At 56.4% G+C, this 18,827-nt stretch overlaps 4 protein-coding genes across 4 annotated transcripts; 1 reads left to right on the forward strand and 3 right to left on the reverse strand.

The window, feature by feature from the left end:
- Nucleotides 1-612: 612 nt before the first annotated feature.
- M406DRAFT_338773 (uncharacterized protein) lies at nucleotides 613-9,460 on the reverse strand (the record flags this gene model as incomplete). Its single annotated transcript, XM_040921381.1, has 6 exons — nucleotides 613-4,523; nucleotides 4,889-7,249; nucleotides 7,319-7,388; nucleotides 7,466-8,105; nucleotides 8,171-8,228; nucleotides 8,263-9,460. The coding sequence occupies 6 exons, from the start codon at nucleotides 9,458-9,460 to the stop codon at nucleotides 613-615; spliced, it is 8,238 nt and encodes a 2,745-aa protein (XP_040776240.1).
- A 1,045-nt stretch (nucleotides 9,461-10,505) lies between these two features.
- On the reverse strand, nucleotides 10,506-11,834 carry M406DRAFT_257103 (uncharacterized protein; the record flags this gene model as incomplete). The annotated part of the gene is made up of 1 exon (XM_040917153.1): nucleotides 10,506-11,834. The coding sequence occupies one exon, from the start codon at nucleotides 11,832-11,834 to the stop codon at nucleotides 10,506-10,508; it is 1,329 nt and encodes a 442-aa protein (XP_040776241.1).
- Nucleotides 11,835-12,808: 974 nt separating this feature from the next.
- On the forward strand, nucleotides 12,809-14,759 carry M406DRAFT_338775 (MFS general substrate transporter; the record flags this gene model as incomplete). The annotated part of the gene is made up of 4 exons (XM_040921382.1): nucleotides 12,809-12,868; nucleotides 12,962-13,180; nucleotides 13,252-14,187; nucleotides 14,295-14,759. 4 exons carry the CDS (start codon nucleotides 12,809-12,811, stop codon nucleotides 14,757-14,759), a joined length of 1,680 nt encoding a protein of 559 aa, XP_040776242.1.
- A 1,360-nt stretch (nucleotides 14,760-16,119) lies between these two features.
- Nucleotides 16,120-16,886, reverse strand: M406DRAFT_355858 (uncharacterized protein). The gene has a single exon (XM_040923280.1). It carries the CDS (start codon nucleotides 16,867-16,869, stop codon nucleotides 16,186-16,188), a length of 684 nt encoding a protein of 227 aa, XP_040776243.1. The 5' UTR covers nucleotides 16,870-16,886; the 3' UTR covers nucleotides 16,120-16,185.
- Nucleotides 16,887-18,827: the final 1,941 nt, after the last annotated feature.

Consider the following 18,827-nt stretch of genomic DNA (forward strand, 5'->3'; position numbering starts at 1 on the left):
GCGACAGCTAAAAGGAGTGACCACTCCCAGCTGACTGGAAGGGTGTGTGAGTCCGACCCTACGCAGCTATATAGGCCACAGCCGTTTCCAGTCAGTTGGGAGTGAGTGGTCACTTCTTTTAGCTGTCACACAAAGGGACTATCGATTTAGCGGTTCCGCATTTGTCTTCTGGCCCCATTTGTCTGCAAGGCCCCACTCATATCACACTGAAACCTACTGTACTATAGGGTTCTGAAACCTACTAGCCCCCATCTATATCCCCTTGAATGCTTTTGTATGTACAATTGAATATGCAGCTGGAGCATACCGGAGGCATTGCTCCCTCTTAGGAGAGCACAAGCGAGGCAAAACGAAGGGACAAACATGTACTTCAGACTGTCTCTCTCTGACAACATAGATGCAGAGGTGGCTATGTCTCTGGTCTAATGGATGACCAAGGACTCCCCTATATTCATTTAGGATTCAAATAGCCCCCTCTTAGTCCAATCAGGGTTGATAAAAGAAAAGAGCCTTAGAACAGTCGCAGCCGAGGCGCATCATATGTAGAAGCTCGCTCTACAGACATTGATTCTGCCTAGCACAACGCATTTTTGAATGTCACAATCCCAAAGTCTAATTTACAAAACCCAGTTCCCTCCACGCATCTATATATTTCACAGCCAGTTCAGGACTGACCGGCCCCTCGCGGGCCATAGTCAGGCTATGTTCCTTGGCCCTCCCAACATCCAGGATCAGGCCGCCGCACGACATGCGCTCAAAGTGGCCGCCCAAAAACTCGACCATGCCTGGCCGCCCCGCTGGGTTCTCCGCCTCGGTCAGTGGGGACGTGCGCACGCGCTTGATCCAGCTCTGGAACGGGATAATGTTGGCTGCAGGGATGTTGAGCGCGCGTGCAAGCACGGGCGACATGAGCTTCCACGGCTGGCCGACCGGGTTGTCGATGTGGTAGACGGGGTGGACGGCGTCCGGGTTCAGCACGAGCTCCGCTGCGATGGCGCCACAGTGGTCGACGGGGACCCACTGCAGGATCCCGTCGAGGTCGGGCCAGGCGCGCAGGGCCTGGCTCGACTTGACCAGGAAGGCGAAATGTTCGGTAGGGTTCCAGTAGCCGCTCTTGGAGGACCCGGCGATCTGGCCTGGACGCACTACCATGGCGCGGAAGAGTTCTGGGTGCCGGTGGAGGGTCTCGTCGAGCATGCGCTCGCACACCCATTTTGCCTGGGGGTAGCCGCTTGGTAGGGTGGCCTCGAGGGCGACGCGGCGCTCGAGCACGCGCTTCTCGCCGCAGAAACCGACCACACCAATAGACGAGACGAACTGGAAGCCGACTTGGACGTTGGCACGCGCGGTGGCTACCACGCGCGCCAGGTCCAGCAGGTTCCGCATGGCCTGGAACTGTGACTCGAAGGCGCCGATGGGCCGTGTCGCGCTCATGGGCCAGGCATTGTGCACAATATGAGTGACGTTTTGCACAAGCCATGCGTATTCCTGGGGCGGCAGACCTAGCTGTTGCGCCTTGGATATATCCGTCTCTATGATACGTAGCTTGGCGCGCGCTCCGGGGGCCAAGGTGATTCCCCTGGACAGGAAGGCATCTTGCTGGCGCTTCTCGACGGACACGCTGCTGCTGCGGCGGTTGATGCACACGACCTGGAAGACTGTGGGGTTCTCGGCCAGCTTCTGTACAATGTGTGAACCCAGGCTACCCGTCGTGCCCGTTACCAGGACCACGGCGCCGAGGCTGGGCGCCCTGCCACTGCTTGCTTTGGTCCTCGTCTGCGCCCGCTGTGCGTTGAGGGCGTGTAGTCTTGGTGAGGCCCATCCATTGGAGTACTTAGCCACCAGCCGCTCTGCCTCAGCCGTGCGCGCAGCTACGTCACCCTTGTCCATGGCATCTTCTTCGGGCGCTGGCATCGGGAGCCGCTCTCCCTGGTCACCAGAGGCCATGGCCATAATGACCTTTTGGTAAGCAGCTTCTGGCAGGTGGCCATCGGTCCAGTCGACGTGGCCAAAGCCGGCCGCATGGAATTCTCGTTCCCAGTGTTCTTCATTCACGACGGCATGCTTACGCCCGTCATCAAAGAGCCACCAGCCCTTGAGCAAGCCAAAGACAAAGTCGACAAAAGGTACAACCTCTGTCATTTCCACAAGCATAACAAACCCATCAGGCCGCAAGGCTTTGCGCATGTTGGTCAGAGAAGCGACGAGGTCGTGAGTGGCATGAACAGCGTTGCTGGCCAGTACTATGTGAGCCCCTCTCAGTCCTTCCTCGGGAGCCAGCTCAATATCATGCGTGAAAAAGCGCATGAATGGATATACCTTTCCCCAGAGCCGCCGGGCATTAGCCACCATGGAGTGGGAAAGGTCGGTGAAGGTGTACTCGACCGGAATGCCCAGGGATGCCAGGAAGGGCAGCAGAACCCTCGTGGTACCCCCAGTGCCTGCCCCCATTTCGAGGATCTTGAGAGTCTCTCCTTTCTGAAGGACCCCAGCGCGCTCACAGACCTTCCTTATCACTTCGCGCATCTGAGCGTAGCACATGCAGTTGACTGTGTACTCGCAATACATGGCTGCCGTCCGCTCCCTGCCTTCGGGGCTGCCAAAGAGGACGCGTATTCCGTCTGTCTTGCCACTCAACACACCTGCCAGGTGCTTGCAGGCATAGTAGCACAGGCGGCTTGGCACAGAAAACTCGGGGTGCTGAGTTAGCAGCTCTTCCAAGATGACACTGCTTGGCTTTGACGGGACAGGCACGTGGGTGCGCGTCAGCTGCCCACTTGCGGGGTCGATATCGACGAGGCGGGCGTCGCGCTCGAGGAACTGGTACACGGCTTCCACTAGGCGGCCATGTTGTGGCAGGAATGGCACGCGGTCAACTGGCTGCCCTGCAGCAGCGTCCAGGGGACAGCCAAGCTCATTGAAGACCTCAACAACAAGGGCGGCAGTCAGACGGCCGTTACCAACCAGGGTGGCCTTTTCGATGTTGTCGAGTTTCCACTCGCGCAGATAGGCATCGGTGGCCATCTTGACCTCGGCAAAGGACGAAAGAACATCCATGGGCGATAGAGACAGGTTGCTGGGGGCTGACGATGGCGTCGTCGCCGCCTTGGCTGGTTCCTCAGCTTTCGCAGGCTCCTTCTTCTGATGTTGCGGCGTCTGATTATCCATGTCCGCACCTGGTGTCAAAATAGGCTCAAAACCCGAAGATATGTCAGTAGATGACGAGGAATCTAGATCATGGTCCATGCCGACGACCAACGACGAGTCCTCCGAGGAGTCGTCGTCGAAGGAATCCTCGCTGCCCTCATCTGTGGGAGGGAGAGGTGCATCTGCGTCCGCACCAAACAGCGCATGTTCGACGCAACGTATAAACAGGCGCAGGGTAATTGCTTCCATCTGTTCAGCCTGGTCCAGCGTGCACTTGAAGGCCCTCTCGACCTCGCGCCCAAGCTCCATGCCCATCAGTGAGTCGATACCGAAGTCGGCCATTTCTGCGTCTAGAGTCATGTCTTCAACATCAATGCCCGAAAGCTCAGACACGAGGTTACGCACTTCGTCAGTGATGTCCCGTCTGCCTGAAGCCGAAGCAGAAGAGGTTGTCTTGTTCTTCTTTGCTTTGGCTGAACCCTTCATCTTCTTCTTGCTTGTTTTCGGGTCAGGCCTGGGTATGGCATCTGCTGCACTTGCGCCAATTGTTGCAGCAGGAGAAGAAGCAGCAGCGGTCGGAGGTGCTGCGGATGGGGCTTTATGATTGCGCAACACCGACTGATCCTTGGTCATGCGAGCCAGCATCTTGCTCATCGACACCTTGGCTACTCGCTGATATGCGATGCCCAACATGACCTCAACGAGCTGCCCTGTGGCAGCATCAAACACGAACACGTCCGTCGTGTAGGCCGCTTCATTCTGGCGTAGGTGGCGCGCATACACATGCCACACGTCCGTTTTGACACGGTCGGCGATCTTGTGTCTGGGCGAGCGCATGGAGAACTGGCAGCCGGTGGCGATGTACATGTCCTCGGGGGGGCAGTCCGTCATGACGTTCACCCACAGGCCGCCCACCTGGCTGAAAGAGTCGCTCAGCGGCGTGTCGAGCCATGTATCGACTTGCCGATGGCGCCTATCCAGCTGTACACGTCCGGCACACTCTCCCCCGCGGCCAACGACGTAGCGAACGCCGCGATAGAGCTCGCTGTAGTCGACGACGGGCTCAAAGGCGCGGTATACCTGGCGGCCTTGCAGGCTCTCTACGCCATCCTCGTCAAGGCTGAGTTTAAGGAGTTCCTGGCACCGCGCGTGGCTGGCAAGGCGCTCGAAGTGAGCATACTCCTGCACGTAGGCGGCATCGGTAGGTGACCGCATGTCCACGCGCGCCTCAGCGTGGGTCTGGGGCTGCTCAACTACTGTGTCCGCCTCAACACTGAAGATACGCACTCCCCATTGCATAGACTTCTTGTCAAGGGCACATAGTTCAATATAGACGATCCGAGACGGATCGGCACAGATGGGAGCTTCGTTGACCACTATAGAAAAACCGTCAGTATATTTCAGCCTTGTGAAAGGATTTCCATAAAGGCTAGTAGATGCCACGTGGGAAATTCATGGACCAGACAAGCAGTGAAATAAGCGAACTCTAGGATAGATGGGAGGACCTTTGTCCCAAATTCCGTTCCACCTCAAAATTCGTTTATCAAGAAAAGAGAAGGGAAAAACCAGAAAGAAAAGAGAAAGAAGGAAAACCTCCCCAGAATAAACTGCAATAAGGATCCAACGGCCAGGTGGCTAGTTTTGAGGCTGCGGTGGCACAAAGCAAAATCAAAGCACAATAAAAAGAAGAAGAAAAAAAGGAACAAGATGACAAAAGTTACAAGTTTCGGTTAGTACTTACAGTCACGCATAACGGGCAGCATGCCCTGCTCAGCCCAGTCCGGGTGCAGGCTGAACAGGGCCTCGATGGCAATGTCGCACTCGAGGGTGCCGGGGCAGATGGGTGCCGTCTGGGCGATGAGATGGCCTGTGAAGAAGCTCTGGTACTTGTCCGATCCCGTGTTAATGCGGAACCGGGCCTTTTTCCGATCCTTGTCTTGGTATCCGACAAAGTCCCACAGGGACAGTGGCTTTGCCTCGGGACCTTGGGCTTGGCGATGCCCGGACACACCACCTCGCTGTTCCAGGAGCGCCTCGGCGGCCTTTTCTACTGCCTCGAGCGGAGACTTGACCGGCAGCCAGTGACGAGAGGCCGGTGACTTGTCGAACTGGTACGGTGGCAGGAGTAAGGGTGCGTACTCGAGCGTTTGTTGCGGGTGGTGGGCCCAAAACGACACGCGCAGACCCTGGTTCCAGAGGGCGACGGTGGCATCTGTCAGGCTGTCGAAGCCAGCGTTGATGTTCGTGATGGACACGGCTTGGAAATGATGGTCTGGAGTGGCAGCTTTGCTCTGGGCAAGAGCTCGGGCCGCCATGACGGTGATGGTGGAGTTGGAGCCGGCCTCGAGGAATATAGCTTGGGGGTGTCTCTTGGCGAGCCGCTGCACGGCGTGGTCGAAGAAGACGGGCTCGCGCATGTGCCTGGGGACAAACGTCCAGTCCAGCGTGTCGTTGCCTTGTTCTGTAGAGCGTTCAACCGAGATGACTGGCTTGTGGAAAGTGAGGCCCTTTCCAACATGACCCAGATCATCGACCAGCTTCTCGACGAGCGCCGAGTGGAAGGCATTGGTCACGCTGAGACGCTTGCTCTTGACGGCCGAGAACTTGCCGAACGAAGCGAGAGCTTTCTCAACGGCCTCCACAGCAGCCGTCGAGCCAGCCAGTGTGAAGCTGCGCGGGCCGTTGTAGCACGCTATGCTGGCCGAGCTGTCCGAGCCCTGAGCACTGTTTGCATCCTGCAAGAGCTCTCGAACCAAGGCTTCATCCGACTCCACTGCCACCATGGCGCCGGGATCGGCACCCCAGACATCACGTACAAGCTTGGCTCTCGCCACCACAAGCTTGACCGTGTCCTGGAGGCTCAGGGCGCCAGCGACACACAGTGCCGTGATCTCCCCAAAGCTGTGGCCCACGACGGCGGCAGTCTTGTTCTCGAGACCACAGTCCATCCAAGCCTTGGCACATGCGTACTGCATGGCAAACAACATGGTCTGCAGCTTGACTGTGTCTCGGGCCGGCTGTTGTGAGAAGATGTCGGGATAAATGCTCTCCAGGCCCAGAGACGTCACGACGGCGTCGCAGCTGTCGAGATGCCGGCGGAGAATGGCCACATCGTCATACAGCTTGCGGTCGAGGCCAACGAACAGGGAAACCTGGCCGCCAAAGCAGAGCACCACGGGCCGCTCGGTCTTGACAGACGTGGATCCAACCCGTGCAGCCGCGTCCTTGTCAGAACCTGCCGACGCCGCCTGCCCCAGTTTCTCCTCCAGCTCGGCCATGGACCGGCAGCTGAACACGAGGCCCTGGGCCAGGCCACGGTTGGACTGCCGGTTTACGGCGAACGAGAGATCGGCAAGCGTGTTGGAGTCTTTGAGCAATGAGCGGCAGTACGAAGCCATCTTGGCACTGTACGCAGAAACTGCTCGGGCATCGAGTCCTGTGATCCAGAAAGGATACGAAGAACTTCCGGTGGCCACGTTGCGGCTCAAGGCCAATGACCTGGGAGGCTGCGCGACGATCAGGCTCGCATTGGACCCGGACGCGCCGTAGTTGTTGAGTAGGGCAATCTTGTACTCTTCCTCCCAGGCCCGCAGCCTCGTGACGACCTCCATCATGTCGTCGGGCCGTACGTCGATGCGGTCGTTCATTTTGTTGAAGCTGGCCTGGGGCGGGACAAAGGCGCCCCGCATCATCATGATGACCTTGATGAGCGCAAGGACACCTGACGCACCTTCAGTGTGGCCTATGTGGCCCTTGACCGATCCGATCGGCAGCTTCTTGTGCCGGCCAGATGTCGGGCCCCCGAGAACCCTCCGAATGCTTTCGTACTCGGCTGGGTCCCCGACTGGTGTGCCCGTGCCGTGGGCTTCGACTAGTGAAACGTCGCGCGGTACTACATGTGCTGTGCGCAACACGTCTGTGAACAGTGTAGAGAGCGATGGAGCGTTGGGTACAAACAATGGAGTCGAGTTCTGGTTCTGGTGGACGGCTGTACTGGGGATGATGGCCAGGACGGGGTTCCCGTCGCGCACCGCGTCTGAGAGCTTCTTCAAAAAGACCCAGCCGTAACCCTCGGCACGACAGTACCCATCGGCATTCGTATCTTCCGCCAGGTTGTTCGAAGTCAGTAAACTTTCCTAATCGGCCGGGAGGGAATCAGGAGTTAACAGACCAAAGGGTTTGCACTGGCCTGTCGGACTGACGAAGCTTCCTGCAGCCAGGTTTTGAAACCACGTCATGTTCTATGTAGTATTCCCAAGAGAAGATTAGAATGGAGAGAACGTTCAGCAGTTTGACCAGGATGATACCATGTACTCACGTTCACGCCTTGGGAACCTCCAGCCAAGGCCGCCGTGCACTCGCCCGACAGGAGGCTGCGACAGGCCGTGTGGATGGCGACAGCGGACGACGAGCACGCCGTGTCGAAAGTCATGGAAGGGCCCGTCCAGCCAAAGTAATGCGATATTCTGCCGGCGATGAAGCTCTTGAGCACTCCGGTCGCCGTGAAGGCGCTTGGCTCGTGGGCGGCCGTGTTGGTATCGTAGTCGACGCCGCACGAGCCCACGTAGACGCCAACATGTTTTGTTCCCGGTCTATTTTCGCTGCTGCTCTGGCCCATCCCCTGGCCGTGTTCATGGATCAGCTCTTGGAAGTATCCTGACTGCTCAATGGCCTGATAGGCAGCCTCGAGGGCCTGACGGCCCTGCGGATCCATGGCGGCGGCCTCGCGCGGGCTGCGCTTGAAGAATTTGTGGTCAAAGGCATCTGGATCGCGGACGAAGCAGCCGTACCACTTGCGCTTGGGGTCGCTGCCTGGCCCGTCACGGAACAGCGTGTCGAACATCATGCGGTCCTGGGTGATGGCAACGTGCTGCGACTGGCCTGTCTTGATCATCTCGGCGTACTCGGCCAGGTCGTCGGCACCGGCCGTCTTTACCGACATGCCAATGACAGCAATGCTGTTTTTGTTATTTCCGAGGACAAGTTCGGCAGCGGATCTTGCTGATGCTGATCCTGTTGATACTGATCTTGCCGCTGCTGCTGCTGCTTCTGCTGGCGGTGGTGGTAGTGTGGTCGTATTACTGGTAAGCACAGTGGGAGTATTATCAATAGGACGCCCTACCAGCCCTCGCAGCCTTTTTTGCACATCCTCAAAATGCACCTGTCGAGTCCCGAGCTTCCCCATCCATGTCGGTGGCGCGCAGCGCTCTGGGCCGAAATTAACTACAAACGGCGTCGGCTGCTGGGAGACGACGGCAGAGAAGGTCCCGTACCACTGGCACTGCTGGACGAATATCTCACGGAGCACCAATTCGGTCAGGCCATAAGGATAGCCTGCTAACACGCGTCTCCCCCTGCCGCGGTTATCATACGTCGGAAGCGCGAGCTTGTCCAGGTCGGCATACTGCAGGCCAGGCATCGAGTTTGCGAGTTCGACGAGTGCATCGGTGGTTTTCTGTATGTCGGGGTGGGGGCTGTGAACATGGCTTCCGATATCCATCTCGATGGCGATGATACCGGCGGCGCGGAGCCGCTTCTGCAGGAGGGGGGCCGTCTGCTCCGTGGTCTTCAACGTCGCTCGCGCCTCATCGTAGATGATTGCGACGTAGGCATCTGGAGACAGACCCTCGGTGATGCGCACCACGTCCTCGGCCTGCTCTGGACCGACCCAGGCCGTTGCCAACGACACGGAGCCGCCCTTGCCTAGTGCCTTGTCCCACTCCTCACGCGCGTCGACCAGCCCACCGATGATTACAGATACACGCATCGCTACGGCTGCGTACTTTTCGAACTCGTGCCGGTTATGGGCGCTGGCTGCAGCGGCCGTCGGTATCAAGCCGGCGCAGAACCCCAGCGACACAAAGTTGGCGGTGCCGGACGCCACTCGGCTCGCCAGTACGTCTGCCGTGGGCTCTCCCTCGTGTGTCAGCTCAAGGTACTGCCAGTACTGCGCAAGCTGCGTCAGCACCACCACCGGCCCCAGCACGGGGCGCGGCAGGGTGGCGCCAATGTCGGCTGCAGGTGGCCCATGTCGGAACCAGGTGGCGAGATCGGCGAGACCCTTGGGGACATCAGGCAGCACCTCGGCGACTTGGGGGATCTTTGCAATCAAGGCGTCCCAGTAGCTTGGTAACCCGGCGATCGCCTCAAGGATCCACTCTCTGTGTTGGCCTTGTGCGAGAGGCCGGATCATCTTCTCTATATGTTCCTTGGTAAAGGTCGTGCCGACATGTGGTCCGAATACCAGTATTGTCGACTCGCAGGAGCCATTGTTGAGCGGTTCCAACTCGGGTAAGGTGCTGCTGCTTGACATTGTAACTTTACGCCGGAAAAAGAAGAAACGTAATATGAGTGGAGGCAGAGACAAAAAGTGTTGAAAAGAAGTTACAAGCTATTGCTATGTTGAAAGAGCAGCTGCAGACTGGTGGTATCTTGTGTAATCAATTTATGAGGCACATTGAGAAACAGCTGTGCTTAGAACGAGAGATATGCCAGCATCAGGAAGAGAATTAGGCGCCTATAGAGCATGCATATGAACGAGCGATCTCTAAAGAAAGACACAACCTGCAATGAAAAAGATTGAAAAAAAAAAAAAAAAAAAAAAAAAAAAAAAACCCCTCCTCAGCCTCTGCGCAATTTTTGTATGACACAACTATCAGCCAGGTATTCTTGGCCTTGCTAACATTGTCAGCTTTGGTAGGACTGGAGTTTTCGAACCTGTCTAGACTTGGCCGATACAGGTTCGCTGCGGACAGAGCCTCGTCGCATTCTCCGCGGGTTCATGTCAGTCCTCATGGGTCTGGTCTCGACAGTCCAAAGTATAGGCGGACTTTCCGGACTGAGCAGGTCCGCGGGTCCGCCTCGGTAACCGCTTGTCACTACCCTCTGTACCCATCGGCTCCCACCCAGGTCATTTTGTTAGCTTTGTTGGTTTCTTTTCTTTTTTTTTTAAAAAAAAAAAGAAAAAAGATACAGAGCCACCTGTTGACATGCCTGGTCGTATACCAGTTATGAGAAAATTTCACACCGCAGTAAACATCTACCTCAGTTCTGACAGATATTACATTTCGGTTGTTGGATATTTCAGGGCATTTGTACGAGAGCTTTAGGCAAGCTTACGGGTTTGACCTGACCCGAGACTGTTACAGATAGACCCTCATGGAGTAAACACGAATGCTTTTCAGCTTACACAGGTTGTTTGCATTGTTCGTAAAATAGAAGCAACGGGTCGCTGTAATGGAACCTATGATAAGACACACAAAGACCCAAAAGGTTCCCGTTCCCAGCAAACGGCACAATCCAAAAGAAAAGAGAAAAAAAGATCAAAATTTATCTCTCAGCCTTGCACTCGTTGATGATTAACCAATATAGGTCGCGTACCGGTTCCACTGCTCATCCTCTTTTAATGCCGCCAAGTCCTCCTCGGGCAAACAGAAGGCGATAGGGTGGACGCCATCCTCAGCCTCTTGGAGGCGGAGACTGCCTGGGATGGGAGCGGCATCCGGGCGGCGATACCAGCGGCATGGCCCCAGAGACCCCCACGGCCCCTTAGGAACCAACGCCCTCGACACGTTGGTGCAGCCTATGTCTGTCGCTGCGTTGTGGGTTCCCGTGTACAGCAGACGGGCGCGGCCTGCGGGCGGCTCTCGTGCGACAGTGGTGGCCAAGCTGCGGATGGCCCACGCTGTGGTGGCCTCGACCAGCTCCTCGCGCAGGAAGCGGGCGACCTGAGCCACACTCATCTCATCGACTCGGCCCATTGGCAGGCGTACGATGCACGGCGCGACGTGGGCGCCCAGATAAGATGAGGGGATGCCGAGGGGGTTACGGGCGTTGATGGCGCGCGAGAGCTTAGACATGGTCTCGGCTGGCATGCCTCGTGCGATGCGCAGGCCACAGAGGCGCTTCCACAAGAAGGCGCTGAGGACGTCGTCCTTGGAAAGCCGCTGCTTGGGGTCACTAGGGTCGCTGCTGGATAGTAGCCCGGCGTCGGCGCGGACCGTCTCGGCGAGGTTGGAGAGAGAGTCCTCAGGCATCAGGAAGTAGCACCACTTTGGCCAGCTCGTGGGCATCGTGAACTTCCAGCCCGGCGGCGGATATAGGCAGGAGTAGTCCTTGACGGGCTCGCCATGTGGGATCAACGACACGACCCGATCCCGGGGGCGGTTCGCCTGCTCCAGATCGGCGGCCGGGATTTTGCCGCCATTGAGCACAATGGCGAGCAGCTTGAGGAATTGAAAGTCGGCCGTGCCATCCATGAAGGTGTGATGCGCGCTGAGGTTGAGGATGAGACCGCCGCGTATAAAGCTGGCCTGGAGATGGACAATCGGGACGGGGCCCTTGATACCGTGCGGAAACGGGAAGGCCGGCCACGGACACAGCAGCTTGCCGTCTAGCTTGCTGACAGGTACCTTGTCCACGAGGAGCTGCTGCATGGAGGGAAGGCCGTCATCGCAGATTCTGATGCGCACACCTTCCCGTGCCACGTCCTGGGGCCATGGGGTCGCCTTACGTACACCGTCCGACTCGCGCGTGTCAACCTGATAACCGAGAAAAGGAATCTGCTCGACTAATTTGTCGAAGCTGGCCCGGAGAGCAGAGGCAACGGCATCACGATCCACGTCAAGCGGGAGCTCAAAACCATATGCGAGCACGCTAAAGGCGTTCAGGACGGGGAACTGGCCCATGATGTCGGCCTCAGCGTAGGGCCCATCGTGGCTGGTAGTATCAGCCCCTGCTAAACCCATCGTATCGCGCTAATAACCGGATGTTTTGATGAAAAGCTTGTACATTCATTCAGATCGGGGACATGGGCCGGGGCTTTGGTTTCTAGTTTTACCTGAATTAGCAACATCCAACCGTTCCAAGCACAAAGTCAAGGTCAGCGGCGCTCAATATACCAAGAAGCTGGCAAACGCTCCCAAAGGAGCGCTCACATACGAGTTCAGAGAGTTTGTTGAGATGCATTTGATGTCTCGTTCCAGCCTCAGCGGACTTCGGACTTGCTGATGACTGCAAACTCCCTCTGACCCTTGCATGTCCGTTCAACGTCTTTCTGCAGCTAAACTAGCACGACAGAAAGACTACACGTCTGCAGTACCAAAAGGACAGTAGGCAGTATTCTGTACTTCCCAATCAGGCCAGGTTTGAGCGTTAGCTCAGCCTTGCGATATTCCACGACTCCGCTTTTATCTCCGGAGAGGCCGGCTTTACATGATTGGCTGGGGAGAGTCGCTGCAGGGAACAAGGGGATGGCCAAAGAAGGGCCGGCCCGTCGAGTGGAAAACTGGGTTGAGGGATCTAAAAGCCGAGTAACCCCGCGTTCCACTTCTAACCACGTCAATCCCGTCTGGCAAATGAAAGCAAGTCTTTTGGTCGGGCACAGGGAATATGAGAGAACAACATGTAGGAAACGGGATTCACGACTGACGACTGCGTCCGGTCCAAGGTGATTGGCGGGCAGTGGGCAAAGGGCGGCATGTAAGAAGAGCAGGCGCGCAAATGTTTTCTTTTTCTGCTCTGGCTCCAATTTGGCTCAATTTTTTAACGTCTTTTGGGGGATTTTGTTCTTTCTATTCGAACTCCATCCGATTTCGTCAAATCGTCAAACCGACCTCTAAACTTTGACTCCCCTCTCTTACTTTGCAACCACGCGCCAATGATGGAGGTCGAAAAGACTTCGACGGCCTTGGCCGGGGCCCCTGAGCTTGAGGAGGGACATGTGTCTAGTTCTTCGCAGACAGAGACAGGATTGGCCCTAGGGCAAGATCAAGAACAAGGGAACGCCGCAACTACCCAAGAGTTCGTCCATGAGTTCCCCACGGGCTTCAAGCTCATCTCCATCCTGGCATCTCTCGTCGTGTCTTATTTCCTCGTCTTCCTCGACGGGTCCATCATGTCCACCGTGTCGCCCGCCATCACTACCGAGTTCGACTCGCTGGTAGATATCGGTTGGTACGGCAGCGCGTACCAGGTTGGCGCCACGGCATTTCAGCCGTTGAGCGGCAAGATATATAGATACTTCTCTGTCAAGGCAGGTAGCCCCAAGAGCAGAGCCCTCTGGTGCAATTTGCGTGGGCTAACTCTTGCCTCTTCCTCCCTCAGTGGTCCTTTGTCGGCTTCTTTCTCATCTTCGAGATCGGGTCGGTGCTGTGCGCCGCGGCACAATCGTCGCGCATGCTCATCGTGGGCCGTGCTATCGCCGGCGTGGGGTCAGCAGGAATTTTCGCCGGCACAATGACCACTGTTGCCAACATTCTCCCGCTGCAGAAACGGCCGGCAATCATGGGAATCAACACGGGCATCGGCCAGCTGGGCGTTGCGTTTGGTCCGATCATAGGAGGTGCCTTTACGTCGAATGCGTCCTGGCGCTGGGCTTTCTACCTCAACCTGTTCCTGGGAGTCCTAGTAGCCGCCGGCTTCCTCTTCAACACGATCCCCGAGTCCCATGCCAAGCAGCCGGCGCGTGAAGTATTCGGTACCGCCCTCAAGTCACTAGACCTGGTCGGAATGATGCTCGTGGCCCCCGCTGTTATCATGTTCCTTTTGGCCCTGGAATACGGCGGCAACGAGTACGCCTGGAACAGCTCAGTGGTGATCGGTCTGCTCGTCGGAGCCGCCGTCACATTTGCCATCTTTCTGGTGTGGGAGCACCGCCAGGGCGACGGGGCTATGATCCCGTTCGCCATGATGAGAAGCCTCGTCATTGCATCGGCCACTCTCACCCTGTTCTTCCGTATGGGTGTTATCCTTGTGGCTGATTACTACCTTGCCATATTCTTCCAGGCCATTAGCAATGATTCGCCTTTGATGAGTGGAGTGCACATGCTGCCTGCAACGCTCGGCCTGGTCGTCGCCGCCGTGACTACGGGCTTTCTAACCCAAGCCACTGGCTATTATCTTCCATGGATTATCGCAGGCATTTCCATCGCAACCTCCGGGTACGGAGCCCTATCAACACTCAGTCCCACCACCCCTACTGCGCGGTGGATTGGCTTCCAAATCCTCTACGGCATTGGCTCCGGTACAGGTGCTGCGGGTGTAAGTTTACCTTTCGCCTCGTCCGTTTTTCCTCCCTTTGATTCCTTCCTTTCCGTACCAATCCTACTCGTCCCATTGCTTACCAGCTGACTCTCCTGTCATTTTAGCCATTCATCGCGATCCAGAACCTTGTTCCTCTCAAGCAGATCCCTACAGCTATGGCTATGGTCCTCTTTGGCCAAAATCTGGGCGGTTCCGTCTTTCTAGTCGTCGCCAACGCCATCTTCAACAACAGCCTCCGAAAGCAGCTGCAGGAGCACGCATCTCGCATCGGCATCGACCCGAACGTCATCATGGATGCCGGCGCCCGCTCTGTGCGCAACCTGGGCCTGCCTGCCACCGGGGTGGCCGCCGTGGTGCAGTCCTACGCCAATGCCGTAGATCGGGTCATGTATCTCGGAATTGCTGCAGGTCTCGCTGGGGTCATCGTTAGCTGGGGCATGGGCAATAGCAATATTATGGAGGTTAAGAAGCTCAAGGAACTTACTAATGAAGCGAAGCCCGCAGCCTCAGAGGCAGACAAGCAGGATACAGAGAAACAAGCTGCGAAGAATATCAATGGCGAAATCTAGGAATTCGTTGGTTGGCTTAACTGTTGCTTACGCAGCTGTGCATGGTGAACGTGGCTGTGCAAGTACCTAGGCTTGAGACCTGCAGTAAAAGGGGTGACTGGCATTTTCGCTGGTCTTGGGATCTTTTCTACTTCTACACGCTTCTTTACGTACTTCTTCATAGAAAACTTCTTGTTATTATGAGTCCTCACTTGATTCCTTTTTGCTTGATATGGTTTGATTCAACTTTTCTTGATCACACGCACACATACACACACACACACACACACAGAGAGAGAGAGAGAGAGAGAGAGAGAGAGAATGTGTGTGTATTTGTTACGATGTACGTAATCGTCTCCTACCTCCCTTCCATCAATGACATCCCGGAGCTAAGATTTGCCAGCGAGGCACCCCTAGTGCTTATGGGAACAGGCAATTGGGTTTTGAATGAGCATTCACATCCTGACCGCCCTTCTCCGTCCCTCAACACTTCCAGTGAGGATCTGTGCGAGTCTGACCGAGCCTGACCGAGTCTAACCGACCGTTACCTATATAGACTATTGTTCTTTCCGAGCCTTATAAATCGAGGGGGGGTGGGCTGAACGGGAGGGGGGTGGCAGTTTTCCCCGGCTGGCTCCTTTATCTGTATTTCTCTATTTGGTGGACCAATGGGACCTTATCATTTGAAACAGCGACTTTTAGGGGGTTGGGTCAGATCAATCCTTTGCGCGAGGAGGTCTGGTCAGATACAGGATAACGGTGGAGGAGGGAGCACCACACGAGGCGGCGGTGTCGTTCTGGCCAAGCTTCCCTGCTCCGTACTCATTTGACTAACTAGGGATTTCCTCTTTCAATCAGCTCGATGGTGCTGATCGCTGCATGCTGATTAAAAGCTAGCGGATTTATGCTGTTGCTCCGGCCAGCCGGCTCCGTATTTACGGTGGTCAGCTTTATTCATAATCGATATGGCCCATTGCAGTAATCCGAGGACACCAAGGCACTTGAAGAGGAACTCATGCTAGCAAGAGCCGTGCCAAGTACGGGACTTAAATAAGTGCAATGCAAGTGTTCACTAGCGGTGATGCTGTCATTGTAAGAGTGTGAAGAAAGTGATACCTAGACGGACTACTGGGAGGAGCTATCTACAAGTGACCTATCTAGTAGTAATAAACATGAGGTTGTATATCCAGCTCTTCAGACTGGATAGTTTGGATGAATATCGAGTCTGTTGATGGACTGGATCGATATTAATCTTGCCGATCTATCCTTATATCTGTAACTCTGAATCCCGTAAGCGCCAGGTTGTGTCTGAGTTGAATACCGACAGTTGGGGCGTTCCGAGTCTATTATTCTGCGTAACCAGTTCAGTGACTCGCATGTTGAATGCATAATAAGTGGCATTTGGCAGTTTTGCTTCGTTTGTACGGTCGAAAAAACTCGAAATCATTCATGTGTCTAGACGTAACCCCTGGAAGTACCCCCGTGCCAGGATGTTTATGCCCTCCATATCTCCCAGAACGCGCAGCAGCTGCTGAGCGCCACCATCCCTAGAGAAGGCTGCATTGCCGCTCCTTGACGTCAAATAGCTGGCCGCGCACGCGAGAAGGTCGGGCAGGAAAGGGTGCGCTTTGAAGTAGCCAAACGACGGGATCTGCTTCGCGAGCCGCACCATCTCGGCCGCGGCGCTCGAAGCCTCCTGCTCGAAAGCGGCAGCCGCGTGGAGCTGCTCGACGGTGTGCGATGCCGAAGACACCGCCCCCTGCACCATGTGGCAGAGTTTGATGACGGCGCTGTGGGCCAGCATGTGGACCAAGAAAAGCATCGGATCGTTGCCGACGTGCACAGAGCCGGCGCCCTCCAGCGTCTGCAAGCGCCTCTCGACGGCCGACGCGAGCCACCTCTGTCGGTTCCAAAAGTCGTCACCACCGCTAGCCTCACCCATGTCCATACTACCGCCACCACCACCGCCGCCCCCATGGGATTCCTTGGTCGTGTAGGAGCGACGATACGTCATGCAGCGCCCGTGCAGCGTCGCCAGCACGACGCACTCGGCGAACGGCGATAGGGACGGCGGCTTTTGCGACGATGATGATGACGACAACGAAGACGACGAGGAGGAAGAGGAGGACATGATGGCCTCGGGCAGGAGGCTAGTGCGAACAGGCTGATTGTTCTGAAAGTTGGCCTCGGGGGCGGGGAGGCGTGTGCAGATCTGGGAAGAAAGATCTTTGAAGTCAGCAGTGACATCCATACTTGTTTGAGCTCCGAAAGCTGCACTTGCCATTTCCTCCTGGAGGCTGAGCGGGTACTCGTTGCGCGAGCAGAGGAGGCGGTCCAGACAAAAGGCGACCCAGAATGTCCGCCTCCGCTCCTCGACGTCAGAAAAGCTGTCCCCAAAGCCTGAGACGTTGGTGGCTTCGCTGGCCATTCCGACCGAGGAAGCCTGTTGAGGATTCCTCCTTTCAGAGCCGGGCGCATCGATATCGAACAAACGCGCCATCAGAGCCAGGCGGCAGGACCGGCCTGCGGTGAGCATGGCCTGGTGCTCGCCCACTCTCAGGAGCTCGTAATGGCCCAGGAGCAGCCACGCCTGGATGTACTCGATGGCGATGTTGTCTTTGGATCCGACCGTGAAGGCTTGGAGCAGGCGGCACGTCTCGGCGTACAGTTGATCGCAGAAGCGGCTGCTGAGCGCCGACATGGAGGCCGCCATGGTGCGCATAGCCGACCGGAGGCACGCGCGCGCCGCTCCGGGGTTCTTCTGGTCTGCCCACGAGAGGTAGCGCCTCCAGTATATGAATGGAAGAACGGCGTGAACACGTTCCATATATATTTGATCCAGGTCCGCGCGCATGTCCTCTGTAATGGCGGCGTCTCTGCTGCCGTAGTCAGCTAGTATCATAGGCTCGGCTGAGGGAAACCTTTTTTCATCCTTCATGTTCGAGTCCTGTGGGAGCAATGGCAGATCCAGGCCGCCGCCTATTTCCAGAGCAAGTCCGAGCGCGCTAGAGTCCGGTGTCCAGTCTACCCAGCCGAGGTTCAAAGATGAGGTTTCCGAAGCTGCTGCCGAGGAAGACATCGCCGCAGTCAACGAGCCGCGTTTCATTGCTGTCGGCGAAGTGTAGTTGGCGATAGAGAGATCCATATCTGCTACTGCAGAGTCGTTGACGCCGTTGAAGCTCGGATCTCCATGCTCGGTCTCGACGACTCGTTGGGGGGCCGCCCGTTCCATATCATGATCTGGCTCGGATGATGCGACATCCGCTTCCTCGTAGCCCAGCTGGGTGAGCTGCTGGTTCAGCTGCCACTGCAGGTTTGCTGCGATCAAATAGTCGTTGGTAAGGCTTCTAAATAGTCGGGCATGGTGCGGACAAATGAGACATGTCCACTGAGCCCCCAGTACTACATGAGAGACACGGTGCTACTTGGGGTGGTAAAGCTAAGATTGACAAACCAATCTGTAACCGCATCGCATTGAGCTGGCCTTTCTTCGGGCCTCTCTGTGCTATTTTGTCGCGAATGACGCACACCCTCCCTGTTTCCATGCAAAGGCCGCAGGTCGGCCGTACCCGGTCGCACCGGGCCTTGCGCCTCCGGCACTCCTCGCAGGCAAATCCGGGCTGCTGCCGACTGCCTTTCTCGGTCATTTTGCAAGACAAACAAAGGAAGTACAGTAGCAGGAAATGTGGAGCAGGACGAGTACGACCCAGCTGTGAGCAAGTGGAATCAGACGTGACCCGCGTCATCTCTTTATGCGCCGCAACACCAGGCCTATTGATAAGCTGCACCAGACGATATACGCCCTATCGACATGATAATTCCCACATTACTCACAGTCCTGGTGTCAACGTCAGCGTCAGAGACTTATGTATCCTTTAGACTTGACGCCGCAAGGAATCGGAGCACGTCGGATCAATCGCCGGAAATGGTCGCCGTTCCTCCAGTAAGGACACGAGTTGTCACACGCAGGCTCCGCACTACTAGTAGTCTGTGTCAGCCGCTGGATACCTGTAGCCAGAGTAAAGATATGAAAGGTCTTTGGTCAAATAAGTCCACCCACATGCATATGATGCCATTGGTCTTTTGGTC

This window comes from Cryphonectria parasitica, assembly GCF_011745365.1.
Source record: "Cryphonectria parasitica EP155 unplaced genomic scaffold M406scaffold_4, whole genome shotgun sequence".
Taxonomy (NCBI): Eukaryota; Fungi; Ascomycota; class Sordariomycetes; order Diaporthales; family Cryphonectriaceae; genus Cryphonectria; species Cryphonectria parasitica.

Bases quoted from the DNA above. Each gene is read 5' to 3' on its own strand.
- M406DRAFT_355858 (XM_040923280.1), bottom strand. From the start codon at position 16,869: ATGTCCTCCTCTTCCTCCTCGTCGTCTTCGTTGTCGTCATCATCATCG.